This window comes from Lepidochelys olivacea (genome assembly GCF_965140295.1).
Source record: "Lepidochelys olivacea isolate rLepOli2 genome assembly, chromosome: 6".
Classification (NCBI taxonomy): Eukaryota; Metazoa; Chordata; order Testudines; family Cheloniidae; genus Lepidochelys; species Lepidochelys olivacea.
In genome coordinates this window covers 8243424-8261970 of record NC_140416.1, presented here as the reverse complement: position 1 = coordinate 8261970, position 18547 = coordinate 8243424, and the positions used below count along the sequence as shown (strand labels likewise).

General features: G+C 50.7%; 1 protein-coding gene across 1 annotated transcript; it reads right to left on the bottom strand.

Annotated features, from left to right (window-relative positions):
• Positions 1-3355: 3355 nt before the first annotated feature.
• Positions 3356-17120, bottom strand: LPXN (leupaxin). Its single transcript, XM_084632233.1, has 9 exons — positions 17019-17120; positions 16465-16619; positions 16058-16113; positions 14053-14155; positions 13268-13450; positions 12747-12920; positions 12515-12596; positions 4431-4579; positions 3356-4072 (listed from the first exon to the last, which is right to left on the bottom strand). Exons 1-9 carry the CDS (start codon positions 17029-17031, stop codon positions 3806-3808), a joined length of 1182 nt encoding a protein of 393 aa, XP_084488359.1. The 5' UTR covers positions 17032-17120; the 3' UTR covers positions 3356-3805.
• Positions 17121-18547: the final 1427 nt, after the last annotated feature.

The window sequence follows — 18547 nt, the reverse complement described above, 5'->3', positions numbered from 1 at the left end:
AGGGCAAAGTAATCCTTTCACATGCTTGCTTTTAAACCATGTGTAGTATTTTAAAAGGTACACTCACCGGAGGTCCCTTCTCCACCTGCTGGGTCCAGGAGGCAGCCTTGGGTGGGTTCGGGGGGTACTGGCTCCAAGTCCAGGGTGAGAAACAGTTCCTGGCTGTCGGGAAAACCGGTTTCTCCGCTTGCTTGCTGTGAGCTATCTACAACCTCCTCCTCCTCATCATCTTCTTCGTCCCCAAAACCTGCTTCCGTATTGCCTCCATCTCCATTGAAGGAGTCAAACAACACGGCTGGGGTAGTGGTGGCTGAACCCCCTAAAATGGCATGCAGCTTATCATAGAAGCGGCATGTTTGGGGCTCTGACCCGGAGCGGCCATTCACCTCTCTGGTTTTCTGGTAGGCTTATCATAGAATCATAGAATATCAGGGTTGGAAGGGACCCCAGAAGGTCATCTAGTCCAACCCCCTGCTCAAAGCAGGACCAATTCCCAGTTAAATCATCCCAGCCAGGGCTTTGTCAAGCCTGACCTTAAAAACCTCCAAGGAAGGAGATTCTACCACCTCCCTAGGTAATGCATTCCAGTGTTTCACCACCCTCTTAGTGAAAAAGTTTTTCCTAATATCCAATCTAAACCTCCCCCACTGCAACTTGAGACCATTACTCCTCGTTCTGTCATCTGCTACCATTGAGAACAGTCTAGAGCCATCCTCTTTGGAACCCCCTTTCAGGTAGTTGAAAGCAGCTATCAAATCCCCCCTCATTCTTCTCTTCTGCAGGCTAAACAATCCCAGCTCCCTCAGCCTCTCCTCATAACTCATGTGTTCCAGTCCCCTAATCATTTTTGTTGCTCTTCGCTGGACTCTCTCCAATTTATCCACATCCTTCTTGAAGTGTGGGGCCCAAAACTGGACACAGTACTCCAGATGAGGCCTCACCAATGTCGAATAGAGGGGAACGATCACATCCCTCGATCTGCTCGCTATGCCCCTACTTATACATCCCAAAATGCCATTGGCCTTCTTGGCAACAAGGGCACACTGCTGACTCATATCCAGCTTCTCGTCCACTGTCACCCCTAGGTCCTTTTCCGCAGAACTGCTGCCTAGCCATTCGGTCCCTAGTCTGTAGCTGTGCATTGGGTTCTTCCGTCCTAAGTGCAGGACCCTGCACTTATCCTTATTGAACCTCATCAGATTCCTTTTGGCCCAATCTTCCAATTGGTCTAGGTCCTTCTGTATCCTATCCCTCCCCTCCAGCGTATCTACCACTCCTCCCAGTTTAGTATCATCCGCAAATTTGCTGAGAGTGCAATCCACACCATCCTCCAGATCATTTATGAAGATATTGAATAAAACCGGCCTCAGCTCCTTCAGTTTCACGCGACACTGCTTCGGGTCCCTGTTATGGCCTCTGTCCTTCATGTCCTGGGAGATTTTGACAAAGGTTTTGGCATTTTGAAAACTGGAACGGAGTTCTGATAGCACGGATTCATCTCCCCATACAGCGATCAGATCCCGTACCTCGCATTCGGTCCATGCTGGAGCTCTTTTGCGATTCTGGGACTCCATCATGGTCACCTCTGCTGATGAGCTCTGCATGGTCACCTGCAGCTTGCCACGCTGGCGAAACAGGAAATGAGATTCAAAAGTTCGCGGTTGTTTTCCTGTCTACCTGGCCAGTGCATGTGAGTTGAGAGTGCTGTCCAGAGCGGTCACAATGGAGCACTCTGGGATAGCTCCCGGAGGCCAATACTGTCGAATTGTGTCCACAGTACCCCAAATTCGAGCCGGCAAGGCTGATTTAAGCGCTAATCCACTTGTCGGGGTGGAGTAAGGAAATCGATTTTAAGAGCCCTTTAAGTCGAAATAAAGGACTTCATTGTGTGGACGGGTGCAGGTTTACATCGATTTAATGCTGCTAAATTCGACCTAAAGTCCTAGTGTAGACCAAGGCATAGAGGATTAGGGTTGGAAGAGACCTCAGGAGGTCATCTAGTCCAACCCCTCCTTGCTCAAAGCAGGACCTAAGCAGGACTTCATCTCCCATGATGCACCATGGCAACGCAACTGCTAGGATGCAACCACCTCCCCTCACCAAGAGGGGAGATTGTGGAGATCTTGGGAGATGTAAGTCCAACCAGGAGCCCAGTCTGTAGAAGAGGATGGGAGCAGGAGATACCCTGAACTACAGATTTTGGTAGGTGGATGTTTTGTTTTAATATCCCCAAAAAAGCTCACATGCAAACCATACCTCTGTCTTTCCCTGTGAGGAGAACATTATAACACCATTCTATAAAGCCCTGGGTGGTCTCATCTGATTTTTGTGTGCAGCACTGGGCAACCCATCTCCAGAAGGATGTTGCCAAATTAGAGGGATTCAGAGAAGGGTGACAAGAATGATCAAGGGCCTGGAAACAATCTCTTAGGAAGGGAGACTGAAAAGATGGGGATTGTTACTTTAATGAGGAGCCAGGTAAGAGGGGACTGGATGGAACTGTATAAAATAATCAATGGTTTGGAGAAGGTAGATTGGGAGTTTCTATTCTTCCTGTTTCCTAACACAAGAACAAAGGGACAGTCAGTGAAACTGAAAAGTGGGAAATTCAAAAGGGAAATACTTTTTCATACAATGCGGAATTAGACGGTGGAACTCACTGCCATAGGAAGTCACTGATACCAAGAACGTAATTAGATTAAAAAAGGGAGTGGATATTTACACAGATAACAAGAATATCCAGAGTTAGACTAATTCATGATTACAAAAATATTGTGGAACACATTGGTTTAAGCTGATCTCTGACTATTAGAGACCAGAATGAAACCTGCTTTGAGCAGGGGATTGGACTAGATGACCTCCTGAGGTCTCTGCCAACCCTAATTTCTATGATTCTAATGCAAGGGGCAGATTATCCCATAGCTTCTACTGCAGGGTTCTTACACTTTCCTTTGCAGCATCTAGTACTGCCAATGTTGGAGACAGGAGACTGGGCTAGATGGATGTGGGAGTCTGATCAGGTTGGGCCGTTTCTAGAGGAGCCCAAAATGGAAATGTGTATGTGATGGCTCGGGAACAGAAAATAAAGAAGGATTTTGCTAATGAAAGGGACATGTCAGCTGCTGGATGGACCCAAGCCTTTACATGTAGCAATGAGCTCGTTCTATGTTAACCTGCTCCCCCAAAACTGAAAGGTTCTATCCCACCTCTTGACCCCACTGTTCTTTATCCTTATTGTTCTCCTCTGAGGTGAAATCCAGGGATGCCGCTTCGGAAGTCTCAGAATCAATCCCTCCCCTCCCACAACATCCCTGTCCAAACCTATATGCAGAACCAACCACAGAGAATACTAAGATGTTTATTTCTGGGCAGCGCCCTCATCCAGTTACATTTACCATGAGTATAGCTCAAAGGTGAGAACAGAGGAGCAGGTGAAATCGTGCACTGGAGGGGAGAGAAGCAGAGCACAGCCTGAAGGAGCAGAACGTCCAGGAAGGGATGATCAAGGGGCAGGGGCAGGTTCCTGGGAAGGAGACCGCAGTGGCTGTCACTGGGGAGGGAACCCCGCTCTCTCCAAACATATTGGGCCAGACCTTCAGCTAATATTTAACAGAAAGGACATCAATGGAATGCTATTGATTTAAACAATCAGTGGTTCAGGCCCATTGAAGGAGGCTGCTCTTTGTTGACTCTGGCCTGTGGTCTCTCTCCCTGTATCTCAGCCTCTGGCTAAGGATGCCAGAGGGGGCTGTCCCACAGAGCCAGTTTTGGTACTTAGCCCCCTCCCCTTGGGCCAGTGCAGAAGTCACACAAAGAGCTTGCCGTAGCAGGCGTGGCAGTAGGCTTTGTCACCATGGTCCCGGAAGGTGCCCTTCTGCAGCTGGCTCAGGCAGAAGGCGCAGATGAAGTGCTCGGGGTGGAACCGGTGCCCCATGGCACTGATGCAGCGCCCGGTGATGGGCTTCCCACAGCCGTGACACACCGAGCCCTGGCGCTGGTGGAAGTGAAGCTCGCAGTAGGGGCGTCCATCTAGCTCAAAGAAGGAGCCAGTGGTGAAGCTGCTGAAACAGTCCTAAGGGAGGGGGAAGGAGCATTGAGACCTCATCCCTAACTAAGCACCTTGCCAACCTGCATATGGTGTTCTGCCCCTCACCCATCTGGCCCCCATATGGGCCCTGCTCCCTTGCCCATCCAGCCACCATATGGGACCCAGTCCCCTCACCTATCTAGCCCCTGGCCCCTCTACCCTGGTGCTTCACCCAGCCATCCCCGATAAGGGAGCTGGAATCACACTCAGCTGTTATAGAGGTTCTTAGTGCTCTATAGGGAAGAACCTCCTGACCCTCACCTGGCCATGCTCTGCATCACCTTCCTGAAGATTAAAGCCCAGGTGTCCCTCCAGCCCCCTGCATGGGACTCCGCACACTCACCCCACACACAAAGCACTCGGGGTGCCAGACGCCCTGGAGCGCGGACAGGTAGTTATCCATCACAGGCCGCTCACAGGCTCTGCATTTAGGAGAGAACATGGCCAGGAAGTCCTTCTGGCAGTACGGCTTCCCATTCTTCTCATGGAAACCTGCGGAGGCAAGCAGGGAGAAGACATCCATGAAGTGCACCTGAATCCCAATGGGAGGACACAGAGAGGGACCCTTCCTGCCAAGCTCCAAACCTACCCCAGGGAGCCAGAGAACGTACCTGAGTTACACTGCCCACTCTGATTCATGCTGGGCCTGTACAACAAACACTGTGCACGGATATTCCTCTTTAAGATGCAAATTTCTCACAGCCACACTCCTGCTTTCCTTCTCATTTGCTCCCCCTGTGGCCAAACTTGGGAATTACAGGGAGAAATTCTCACTAGTCCTTAGGGCCCAGATTTTCAAAGGCATTTAGACATTGTTGTCTTCAGTGTTGTGATGACTAACTGATTTAGGAGCCTAAATGCCTTTTGAAAATGAGATTTTAGTTCCTAAATCAGTCAGGCATTGCACACTATGGGGCTAATATGAGGGGGAAAGGAGTCCAGGAAAGCTGGCTGTATTTTAAAGAAGCCTTATTGAGGGTGCAGGAACAAACCATCCTGATGTGCAGAAAGAATAGCAAATATGGCAGGCAACGAGCCTGGCTTAACAGTGAAATCTTTGGTGAGCTTAAACACAAAAAGGAAGCACACAAGAAGTGGAAACTTGGGCAGATGACTATGGAGGAGTATAACAATATTGCTTGAGCATGCAGGGGTGAAATCAGGAAGGCCAAAACACAACTGGAGTTGCAGCTAGCAAGGGATGTGAAGCGTAACAAGAAGGGTTTCTACAGGTATGTTAGCAACAAGAAAAAGGTCAGGGAAAGTGACCTTAATGAATGGGGGAGGCAACCTAGTGACAGATGATGTGGAAAAAGCTGAAGTACTCAATGTTTTTTTTGCCTCTGTTTTCACAGACAAGGTCAGCTCCCACACTGCTGTCCTGGGCAACACACTGTGGGGAGGAGGTGAGCAGCCCTCAGTGGTGAAAGAACAGGTTAAGGACTATTTAGAAAATCTGGACATGCAGAAGTCCATGGGTCCAGATATAATGCATCCACGGGTGCCGAGGGAATTGGCCGATATGATTGCAGAGCCATTGGCCATTATATTTGAAAACTTGTGGTGATTGGGGGAGGTGCCGGATGATTGGAAAAAGGCAAATATAGTGCCCATGTTTAAAAAAGGGAAGAAGGAGAATCCAGGGAACTACAGACTGGTCAGCCTCACCTCAGTCCCTAGAAAAATCATGGAGCAGATCCTCAAGGAATCCATTTTGAAGCACTTGGAGGAGAGGAAGGTGATCAGGAACAGTCAACATGGATTCACCAAGGGCAAGTCATGCCTGATCAACCTGATTCCCTTCTATGATGAGATAACTGGCTCTGTGGATATGGGGAAAACAGTGGACGTGATATATCTTGACTTTAGCAAAGCTTTTGTTACGGTCTCCCACAGTATTCTTGTCAGCAAGTTAAAGTATGGATTGGATGAATGGACTATAAGGTGGATAGATTGTCGGGCTCAACAGGTAGTCATCAACGGCTCGATGTCTAGTTGGCAGCCGGTATCAAGCGGAGTGCCCCAGGGGTCAGTCGTGGGGCCAGTTTTGTTCAACATCTTTATTAATGATCTGGATGATGAGATGGATTGCACCCCCAGCAAGCTCACAGATGAAACTAAGCTGGAGGGATAGGTAGATATGCTGGAGGGTAGGGATAGGATCCAGAGTGACCTAGACAAATTGGATGATTGGGCCAAAAGAAATCTGTTGAGGTTCAACAAGGACAAGTGCAGAGGACTGCACTTAGGACGGAAGAATCCCATGCACCGCTACAGGCTGGGGACCGACTGGCTAAGCAGCAGTTCTGCAGAAAAGGACCTGGGGATTACAGTGGACAAGAAGCTGGATATGAGTCAGCAGTGTGCCCTTGTTGCCAAGAAGGCAAACGGCATATTGGGCTGCATTAGTAGGAACATTGCAGCAGATCGAGGGAAGTGATTATTCCCCTCTATTCGGCACTGGTGAGGTCACATCTGGAGTATTGTGTCCAGTTTTGGGCCCCCACTACAGAAGGGATGGGGACAAATTGGAGAGAGTCCAGTGGAGGGCAACCAAAATGATTAGGGGGCTGGAGCACATGACTTACGAGGAGAGGCTGAGGGAACTGGGGTTATTTAGTCTGCAGAAGAGAAGAGTGAGGGGGGATTTGATAGCAGCCTTCAACTATCTGAAGGGGGGTTCCAAAGAGGATGGAGCTCAGCTTTTCTCAGTGGCGGCAGATGCCAGAACAAGGAGCAATGGTCTCAAGTTGCAGTGGGGGAGGTTTAGGTTGAAAATTAGGAAACACTATTTCACTAGGAGGGTAGTGAAGCACTGGAATGGGTTCCTTAGGGAGGTGGTGGAATCTCCATCCTTCGAGGTTTTTAAGGCCCGCCTTAACAAAGCCTTGGCTGGGATGATTTAGTTGGTGTTGGTCCTTCTTTGATCAGGGGGCAGGGCTGGCCTTACCATGAGGCGAACTGAGGCGGCTGCCTCAGGTGCCAGACTGTGGCGGGGAGGGGAGGGTGCCACTAGGACCCCGAGTGTAGAAAATTGTGTCTGCTGCTGGTGAATGTGTATTCTCTCTGCTCTAGATGCACAGAGATGGTGGAGTGCTGTGCTGGAGGAAGGAGGGCACTAGAGGCATAACAGGCAGGCAAGAGAGAAGGTGAGAGGGAACAACAGAAAGCAGCAGGAGCTGCAGAGAGTGAGAGAGGAGAAGGAGCCTCTTATGTATCTCTTTAGCACCCCCAGGAACCTGGACTGATTAACACCACCTTCTCAGGGAGTTTCCTGTTTCCTGCTGCTTCTCTGAACCCACTTGAGGAGAACAGGCAGTCAACTGAAGTAGCAGGAGCCAGTTAGGCCCTTAAGACTTTCCTCACTTTCCTCACTCAGGCCCTGCTACCAGCCTGCTTATTTGTCCCCTTCAATTGAGTGTTGAGAGCCACTATAGTTGGCACAGAATAGCAGTCAAGAATGAAAGAAGAAAACGCCCCTCTGGGGCAGCATTCAGAAAAATAAAGCAAGCAAAGGAAGCTTTTCTATCTAAGCAGGAAGGAGCTCTCCTGAGATACATAGACACAAACGTTCACGGTGAGCCTTCCGGCCCCAGTGAGGATGTGAGTGGTGAGGAGATGCCTGATCTTCCAGTTAGTCAGAGTGCAGGTGACCTGGCAGCTACTGCAGCATCCATATCTCCATCTCAAATGGATGTAACCATTCACATTCCTGAAGAAAAGTGTAGATCAGAGAAGAGTGTGGAGGAGGTGCAAGAAACAGCTGCTGCTGAGTTTAGTTTCTTAAGTTTAGATGATCCAGGACTGTGGACCCACTTGAGCAGTAGCCTGAGGGACTTCCTTGTACTGCATGGGCCACAGCAAGTGAAAAACTTCATGTTCCCCAAAGACAATGAAAATAGAAGTTTCCATCCAACACATTACTGGCGTGAAATCCCCAATGGTGACAAAGTGGAGGGGCCATGGCTTATGTACTCAAAAGCCCAGAATGCTGCATGCTGTTTTTGTTGCAAACTCTTCCAGTCTAATCTTCCAGTCTAATGTTCCAGCCACATTGGGTTCTATAGGAACAAAGGACTGGAAAAATCTGGCTAGAAATCTGGCATGCCATGAGAAGGCAGCAAACTGCCAGAGAGCATTCCATAGGTGGAAAGAGCTTGAGATGAGACTAAGGTTAAAGGCCACCATAGATGATCAGCATCAAGAGAAGATTGCATCAGCGTCTCTTTACTGGCAAAATGTTCTGAAAAGGCTCATTGCCATTGTGGGAATGCTTGCTACCAAAAACCTAGCACTGCATGGCACTTCAGATCAGCTGTAGGTGCCAAACAATGGAAACGTCCTTAAAATTGTGGAGCTGATGGCTGAGTTTGATGCTGTACTCCCGGAGCATCTAAGAAGAGTCACCACCCAAGAAATGTACACACACCACTACCTTGAAAAAACAATTCAAAATGAGATCACACAGTTACTGGCAACAAAAGTCAAACAGAAGATTGTGGCAGATCTGAAGTCAGCAAGATATTACTCTGTTATTCTGGACTGCACACCTTACATCAGCCATACGGAACAATTTACTTTAATGGTGCGTTTTGTAACAACAACAGAACCTAGTGAAAACGTCCCTACAATGGTGACTGTCAGAGAGCATTCTCTAGAATTTATTTACATTGATGATACTACAAGATCTGGTATGACAGGGAATTGCGATAGCTGAGAGGTCCGGGCTATGATAATGGTGCCAATATGAGAGGAAAGAACAGAGGAGTGCAGACACAGATCCGAGAGTTAAACCCTCGAACTTTTTTTGTCCCATGCAGTTCTCATTCATTGAACTTGGTGGTCAGTGGTGCAGCATCAGTTTCTAGTGAGGCTGCTGAATTTTTTACTGTAATTCAAAGCATCTATGTATTTTTCTCTGCATCAACTCATCGATGGCAAATTTTGAAGCAACGTCTGGGAACATCCTCTCTGACACTGAAACCACTGAGTGCCACATGATGGGAAAGTTGAGTGGAGGCGATAAAGCCTATCAAACACCAAATTGGGAAGATAGATGACGCCATAGTTGCCATTATGGAGGCTAATGCTATGACAGGAACTGTTTGTGGGAGAACGGTGGCAGAGGGGAATGGAATTACCAGAAACACACATAATTCCAAATTTGTGTGTGGCTTAGTGTTGTGGCACGACATACTGTTTAAAATAAATGTTGTAAGCAAGAAACTCCAAGGTGTTGACCTTGATATATCTGGAGCAATGGAACAACTGGACAAAGCAAAGTCATACCTACAGTCCTACCAGTCAGATGAGGGATTTCAAAATGTTCTGAAGAGTGCACAGAAGTTGGCAGAGGAACTTCACACTGAAGCTATTTTCCCACCCATTCAAGAATACAACAGTCACCAAAGAAGACGACATTTTGATTATGAGGCATGGGATAATCCCATAAGAGACCCCAAACAACAATTCCAAGTTGAATTCTTTAACCAGGTGCTAGATTGTGCAATACAGTCAGTTGAAGAACGTTTCATGCAGCTCAAGGAACACAGTAGTATATTTGGGATATTGTATGATATTCCAAAACTCCTCACTATACCTGAAGAAGACCTACACCAGCAATACAGGGCACTAGACAGAGTTGACACATGACGACATGCGTGATATTGATGCGAGTGATTTAGGTGATGACCTGAAAGCCCTTTCAATATACATTTCAGCAGGATCAACTCCAAAGGCTGTTCTGGAATATATGTGCACAAATAAGATGACCACCCTCTTTCCAAATGCTTTTGTTGCTCTGCACATACTTCTAACACTTCCTGTAACAGTTGCCAGTGAAGAACTTCTTAAAGTTAATAAAAACAAATCTACGCTCCACAATGACACAGGAGAGGCTGGTCGGCCTTGCAACCATCTCAATAGAGCATGAGCTGGCCCAGACTGTGGACCTTCAGGAAGCAGTTCAAATCTTTGCAACCAAGAAGGCACGGAAAGCACCACTTTGATTATTCAAACAGATAAAAATGCCAGTGTTTACTATGCAGACAAGAAAAGTTACATTTGCTGTTCAGGCATTTGAAAGTTAAGTGTTACTTAAAATTTTTGAACAAGGCATTTTAAGTTGTTAGTTCTCCTTTATTAGGGTAGGTAGCAGAGCAGTACCATGAGAGGAGTAGAACAGGAAGAAGGCAGAATTGAGACTTTTCAAAGTTTTGGCCCAAGCGAGGAGGTATGGGGGCATCATTTGAGCTCCCCGCCTCAGGTGCCAAAATGTTGTGGGCCAGCCCTGGCAGGGGGTTGGACTAGATGACCTCCTGAGGCCTCTTCCAACCCTGATCTTCTAGGATTCCATGAACACTGAGCACAGCAATGCCTGAAATACCTTTAAAAATCTGAGCCCATGGGATGTTGCTTTATGACTTTTCCTGTCGTTGCTGAGAACTCTCTCAGAGAATTGCCCTGTCTTGCAGAGGAAGGCTGGGTTTGTGCTTACAGCCTTGCACTGGGCCCTCAAATTTGGATCCAGTGCCCAGCTCTGTCACAGACTCGCAGTGTGACCTTGACATGTCACTTCTCTACGGACCTGAGTTACCCTTCTATAAAATGAAGATAACGAACCTTCCATTCTCCCAACCTTTGTCTTGTCTACTTAGCCAAGAAGCTCTTTAGGGCCAGGACTTTCTCTCACTGTGTCTATGCAGTGCCCAATGCAATGGGACCCTGATCTCAGCTGGGGCAGGGCCTGTCTCTTGCTATGTGTCTGGGCAGTTCCTGGCATGATAGGGCCCTGATCTCAGCTGGGGCAGGGCCTGTCTCTTGCTGTGTGTCTGGGCAGTTCCTGGCATGATAGGGCCCTGATCTCAGCTGGGGCAGGGCCTGTCTCTCGCTGTGTCTGGGCAGTTCCTGGCACGATGGGGCCCTGATCTCAGCTAGGGCAGGGCCTGTCTCTCCCTGTGTGTCTGGGCAGCGCCTGGCACGATGGGGCCCTGATCTCAGCTGGAATCTCTAGGTGTTACCATAATAATAAATAATAGTAAAGGCAGAAGGTGGATTCCTAGAACAAACCAGACATCCCTAAAAGCAGGAATTCAAATTCAACCCAGCAGTCAAGGAGCTGAGTTAGACAATCTCGTGACAACGGAGTGTGCTACAAGAGACGGGTGCAGGCAGAACTGGCTGCCACCTGTAGGGACTGAGCTGGGATAAGACAAGATCACTGTGCCAGGAATAGTATTGGGATCATGGAAGAGGTCCGAGTTAGCATCATGGCCCCACTGTACTGGGCATCATACAATACTGTGCACAGTCCCTGCTCCAGTGAATAAGCAGCCTATCGCTAGCCAAACTCCTCAAACTTAGCACTAACAAGAAGTCACTGATGTGGGGAGAGAGGCCCCCAGAGAACAAAGACAGGATGCAGGAGGGGACAAAGAAAGAACAGGCCCCAAGAGGGGCTGGGGCCTGAACTCATCAGTTAAACTTTTCACAACACTGCTATAATTAGCAGCGTGGGAATGAGCGAGTGGGAATGAGCGAGGCCCTCAGCACCGGCTCTCTCTCAGGTGTCAATTACTGAGCAGGGCTGGCGAGAACACAGCCGCTGAGTGCCTGCCTAGAAAACCAATCCCCTGGCAGGAACGGAGTGTTTTTGCTCTGGCTGCCTGGGGAAATTAATGAGCACCTACCATGGGCGGCCCAGCAAGCAAGCAATTAACACACACGCACACTGCACAGGGACAGGATGGGGCCTTAAAGGGGAACTGATGGCAAAATGCATAGATGGACAATTGCTGCTACTGTGGGGATTTTGTGCCACTGTCTGGGCTGTGAGCAAGTGGTCACCGGGGTTGTTACAGGTGCCGCTGTGCCACCATGACACAGTTAAACACTGTCTGTGTGACAACTATAGGAAATAGTAACCAGCACTCCACACTGGTGCTAACGGCCGGAGCTCTGGCCCCAAAGTCTGTATCCCTTAGGGCCTCAGAGGGAGGGAATCTATTCATATGACTGAGCACTTTAGCAGTGAGTGCCCAGCGAAATGACTGCTCCCTTCCAGAATTGTCCCTGATCTGTGCACCTGACAGAATCACAACTCACGACTGGAGGCCCAGGGTTGGAATAGCAGGAGGGTGGGGAACCCAAGTAAGGAATATGGGGAACTGGCAGAGGTGTAGGGGGAAGCCCAGAGCTAAGATAGTAGGCAGCTGCAGTCAGGATTCAGGGGCATGGGCAGAGCGGAGGCGGGGGTGAGAGGGAGTTGAGGGAGGGGATAACAGGGGCCTGCAGGTTGGAATTGAGGGGGGGAGCTTTGGGGAGAGGCCAGGGCTGGAATAGCAGCGGGACTGTGGGTCAAGACAGAGGCCTAGATCCCCGTGGAATCCCGACTTTCTACGTATGGCAGGAGAAGAGCAGGGGACGCACCATCATTGCTGAACACCTTCCCACAGTGAGCACAGAAGAAGTGCTCCGGGTGCCAAGTCTTGTCCATGGCCGTCAGAACTTTCTGCAAAGAGAACGAAGTGACTGGGGTGTGCACTATCGGCAGAGAGCTACGAGAGGAGAGGGGCAAGGAAAAGCAGCCTCCTGGTTAATCCAACCAGGAACCTTCCCTGGCAGGAGTTAGAACCAGGAGGGCAGAGTCAGCTCTATTTACCTCCAGGATGGGCCCGGCACAGTAGGCACAGCGGGGGGAGAAGAGCTGGTGATAATCCTCCTGGCAGTACGCCAGGCCGCCTCGCTCGTAGAAAGCACTGGAGCCCATCTCCTGTCCGCATTGGGTGCAGGTGAAGTGCTCGGGATGCCACGTCTTTCCCAGAGCAGTGATCATCTAGAGACAGGACAAAACTCAGGAAGTCTTTGCCCAGAGAATCTCTGCCACTGAGCCCATTGGTACATGGGGGACCCAGCAGTTTGGGGAAGCCATGATAGGAATAGGGACCCTCGCATGGTCCTAGAGATGGTGGCTGAGACAGCAAGAGACTCAGCTGTTATAGGACTTTTTGGGGAGAAAGAGATCCCCTCACCTAAAGGAGGGACTGGGGGAAACATACTGTCTGACCAAGCAGATCTTATAGCTCTGAGCAATCAAGAGTGGAAGGAGCCAACCCTGGTGAGACAGAGGAACACGCATATAGACTGACAGACAGCTGCAGGGTCCATGCCATCCCCTCTCACCTTTCCAGCGATGGGTTTGCGGCAGGAAGCACAGTTGCCCTTAGGCACGGCCGTGATGCCGAGGTCCTGCAGCTCTTGTGTCAGGTCCCCCAGCATGCTCTCAAGAGTGCTGCCGGGACTTGGCCCCACTGCTGATGGCCCCCTGGCACGTTCCGGTTCTACAGCAGAACCCACCGCTGAGATCTGCCAGAAAGGAGGAGACCACGCCGTGAGAATGTTTGGCTTCGTGTTCCCGCCAGGGGCTTGGCCCTACAGCTTCCCCATTTCCCCCTCACCTAGGGAGTTGTTTCTACTGTACCAACAGAAGAACGCCAGGCTTTGCCATTGCCGGCTGGAACGTGGGACAGGGGCAGTGCCAGGTTGCCAATGGCACCAATGGTGCCATGGTGCTGGGCCCACACTCAGAAGGGGCCCCAGCGCCCAGACCATGACCCTGCTCCCCCACTCCACCTGCGTGCCATCCCGAGGCCCTGTCCCCACTTGGCCTCTTCCCCACCGCAGGCCCCGCCCACCACTCATTCCTCTCCACCCCCTCCCACCCTGTGCACGTGGTGGGCGGAGCCTCAGGGGATGAGTCTTGAGTGGGGGTGTGGTCTCAGGGCAGAGCGAGGGGCAGAATGGGAGGGTGGGCCATGGCCCAGCAGTGCTGGGCTCACAGAAGTTTAATCCAGCCGTGGGCAGGGGCCATTCCCAAGGAAGAGCCCAAGGCCTGCATCTCAACTGAAGCTTTGCAAAGTGGTGCCCCTGGTTCTTCTGGAGGAGGGGGTTGCATGGCCAGGACTCACCTTGGACTGCATCTGGCCCAAATGGGATAAAAGCTCATCCAGCTGCTGAGCAGCCGTCGGGGGGGGAGGGGAAAGAAGCGACAGCTGCGGAGTTGGAACCTCACTGCGGGTAGAAGAGAGACGTCCGTGTCAAAGAGAGTAGGTCACTGCTTCAACCCCACCATGAGCCCCCTTTACCCAGCTCCCAGCAGCCAGACCCGCCCTGCCACCACCAGACCACAGGAACACCAAAGCGTTCACTGGAAGCATGGTGCTCACCCCAGTGAGCATGGAAGTAGAGCAGGGTGTGAGGGACACCCCTAGAGAAGGGAAACAAACGCATCTCCCCATCATCAGTTATCGTCTGATCCCCAGAGCAGATGCTGGGTGTTCCTGTTCAGGAACAGAATTAAGATAAACTGAATTAAGGGCACTTTAATTCTGAATGAGACGATCCACACAGGGGTTTAATGAGGTTTAACTAACCCACTTTAAAAGGTCATTTAGATGAGCTTTCCTAAGTGTCCCCACGTAGACAGGCACTAAATACAGTCAGGGACTTGTGAGTGGAGGGCAGGGCAGGTGGGGATGTGTCTGGGGAGGGAGCTGTGGAGTTTAGGGAAGGTTTCCCCCAATAGCCAGTCAGTGAGCAACGGCCCACTGAACTGGTGGCAGGGAGGCAGGGGTGGAGCCAGATCTGGGTGTTTGGAGTGGGAGGAGTATAACCAGCAACTACTGGAGGACAAAGGAGAGGAAAGGATTAGTAACTGGAGAGAGGGTCAGTGGAGAGGTTCGGGGGTATTCTACCCAGGTACCACCCCCTTAGCCAAGCCATTCCTACACACCCAGGTACCATCCCCTTAGCCAAGCCACACCCACACACCCAGGTACCATCCCCTTAGCCAAGCCACACCCACATACCCAGGTACTACCCCCTTAGCCAAGACACTCCCACACACCCAGCTGCCCTTCCTTTAGCCAAACCATGCCCACACACCCAGGTACCAATCCCTTATCCAAGCGACTCCCACACACCCAGATACCATCCCCTTACCAATCCAGAGACCATCCCTTTGCCCAACCAGGCCTACAGACTCCCCAGCCACCACCCCCTTAACCAAACCCCTCTCACACCCTAAGTACCACCCACAGACTTCCAGTAACTGGATATTTCTTGTACAACGATCAGCAATGACGTAAAGAACAATATGACATTTAAATCATTATTAAGCTCCCGATTCAACTGTTTTAATCAAAGATTGTAAGGCCTTCAAGCTAGAGGCCTTTTTGCCATGTGTACAGCAGTTAGCGCAATGAGGAGATCCTGATTGAAACCTCTGCTACCCCAATACAAATATATAATTAACCCACTAGTACAGCCCCCTCCTAGCCCACCCTGTGCCACACTTCACACCAGGGAGCCGAGGACACTTGGGCACACAGGGGAGCCGAGGAGACTTGGGCACACAGGCACCAACTGGTAGCTTGGTGCAGTTTTGCTGCTCTGTGGTCACTACTACCAGTCCACTGGTTGTAAGCAGAGGTTGTGGATTCTCTCCACCTCCTGTGGGGGGTGTTAAGTCTGTTGATTTGCATACTGGCAGATCCACAGGTAACTCCTCTGCACCACCCTGTCACCAACCCCCTTCTCCACGCTGGCAGTTCTGCCATGTTTAGGCCTTTCTATGCCCTGGGATGGGGCATTATTCATGATTTATTATTACCCCCTGCCTGCCTGCAGCCTCAGCCCTGAATTGGGTCCTGTTCAGACTGAGATGGGCGCAACCAGAAGGGTTGGAAACTTCTTTTTGACCCACGCTTAGACCAGGCCACCAGAGAAAGGCTGGTATGGGCAGTACCACCTCAAACCGGCTCTGTCCTGCCATGGTGGGGGATCAGGGTAGGTTAATTTTTCATTAAGCATCATGGGGGAGCAGGCATTTATAGGAAGCAGTGCTGAGGAGATACAGATGGGTGTACTGGAAGGATCAATAAAACAGCTTTCCCTCCCCGGTACAGCATTTACCTGTAGACATTTTTGTCATCTGATTCCTGGAGCCAAGTACTTAATGCAGGCTGTACCTGGAAACAGAAAGAGCAAGGGATATACAAAGAAAGCAGCCCATTTCCTTATACCCAATCCAGTTATACTGTATTTCCAGATCCTGCCTTACTGTGAACATGGCTAATTAAGGAGAATTAGTGGTTAATTGATCATCTGGAAATCCCTTCTCCACTCTCGGCATTCTCCTAAATTATAGTCAGGAGGGGCTGGATGGGCCTGTAACATCTCTAGGGCACAGATGTAACTGTCTGCATGGGACAACCTTCATGTGCTGAGTTCTGCAGGGTCTCAACCTCCCTGTTGTAGAGGATGGATTTCTGCCGGGTACCTTGTGTGTAGGCAGCCCCAACAGGCACTGAAGGGAATACCTTATGGGTCCCTGAGGTGACTAGTTTCTCGTTCTGGACAGCGTCTGTCTCAGGCACTGCTGCGGCTGGTCTCTGCTCACTGGAGCCGTGTGTTAGAAGGGAGTAGTTCCCTTTGGGCTCCTTAGAGCTTTCTTCCAGTTCTGCCAGCAAAGCATCTGAACAAGAAAACCGGTTAGAGACAAACAATATAAACTGCGCCTGCCACACAGGACACACAACACTCCCCCCAGTGCTCTCTCCCCACACCAGCACCGGGGCCCCAACCTGCCACAGAAGGGGTGCCCCTCCCCTGGCCCCAACTCAGTCTGTGGCCTGGAGCAGCTGTGGCCTGAGCAGCCCAGCCCCAGGCATGGCTGGCCTGCTCCGGCCACACCTGGGTCTGGGCCGCTCCGGGGTCAGGCTGTGCTGTGCCACCCCGGCCGCGCCTAGGGCCGGGCCGCTCTGGCTGCGACAGATCCAGGGCTGGACTAGGTGGTGTCAGCATCAAACCCAGTTTGGGGGCCTAACTCAAGAGTCCACTCCTTGCTCTTCCATTGGAAGGGGGGTTCACTTACCCAAGTCATCCATTGCACTAAGTCCTCTCTCCCCTTTGCTCCAAGGAGGAGAGCCAAGATGTATGGGGTGGCAGGATCACAGGGGAAATGAGCGAGGCAATGAGCGAGAGGCTCCTGCAGACTCTTTCAGTTCCTCTCTTCAGCTGCACTTCCTCTCTTCAGAGGCCGGGGACTTTTTTCGTGAGTCACATGTTTCAACTAAAGCATAATGAACCCAAATCACTGAGAAGGGAAAGCAGGGAGGACTGGCCCAGGTAGAGTCTTACAGATGTACCACAAAGGTGATGTGGCTGCTTTCTTCCATGTGATCAGGGCACTCTGCTGACCCTATATCCAGGAGAGCAATTGTACACAGTGACACTCTCTCTGAACCCATTCTGGTGGGAGTTAATGGGTGAAAAACTCCTCATGGCTGTTGAAAGCCAGCAAAGATCCATTATTGATGGGGATTGTTAATTGCTCAAGAAACCACCCTATAATGTTAATATCTTTATCTGTTACTATTTTGTCCCAAGCCTACCCTTTCTGGGGAAGTTCACCGCTTAGGTCATGGGACGGAAGCTCCAGCTTAAAAACATTCAGAAAGCTGGAGGAATCTGCACAAAACTAGTTTTCAGCTGACACATGGTGCAGAGGCAGCATCAGCCTTCTTCATCACCGATTTCCTTCTGGAGATGAACAAGGGTCATGGGGCCATGTAGATTATAAGAGATCTAGCATCAGCCTTTGATACCTTTCAGCATGAGGTGTTGCTGACAAGCCTGTGACATCTAGCAGGGAGGGATGGGGCACTGGATGCTTTCTGGGAGCATCAGGCAGCTTTTCATCCAGCCCTCTCTGGTGAGGCCCCACAAGGCTCCTTCCTGCTCCAGACTGCCCAAGGATATGGAGGTGTTTAGGGCTGCAGTGGCTTCAGTATGCTCTTCTCTATGTCTCCTTTCCATCAGAACTGGACCGTGCAGTTTCCTTGCTTTCCCAGTGCCTCGCTGAGATAAGGCTCTGCAGCAAAGTTGCCTGAGATGTTGGATACAAACAAGTCAAGAGGCACTCATTTGGGAAAGATGAAAATATTGGTTAGCACAGTGGACTCCAAACTTTTTGGATCGCGCACCCGCAGGGCCAGCTCTAGGGAAGCAAAAAAAAGAAGAGCTGCCACCGGCATGCCACCGAAGACGGAGCGGGGAGAGCTAAACTGCTGCTGGCGTGCCGCCGAAGACGGAGCGGGGAGAGCCGAGCTGCCGCCGGCGTGCCGCCGAAGATGGAGCGGGGAGAGCTGAGCTGCTGCTGGTGTGCCGCCAAAGACGGAGCGGGGAAAAGCCAAGCTGCTGCCGCTGGTGTGCCGCCAAAGAATCAGAGGTCCAGGAGCGCTGCTGCCGCCATGCCGACAGCACTCCTTCAGTGGCGCTCCTCCTGCCACGCACCCCCAGGGATGGTCTTGCGCACCCCTTGGGGTGCGCGTACCCCACTTTGGAGACCACTAGGTTAACAAAGGGGAGCAACTAGAGAAACTGGCAAGGATTGCACTGCTC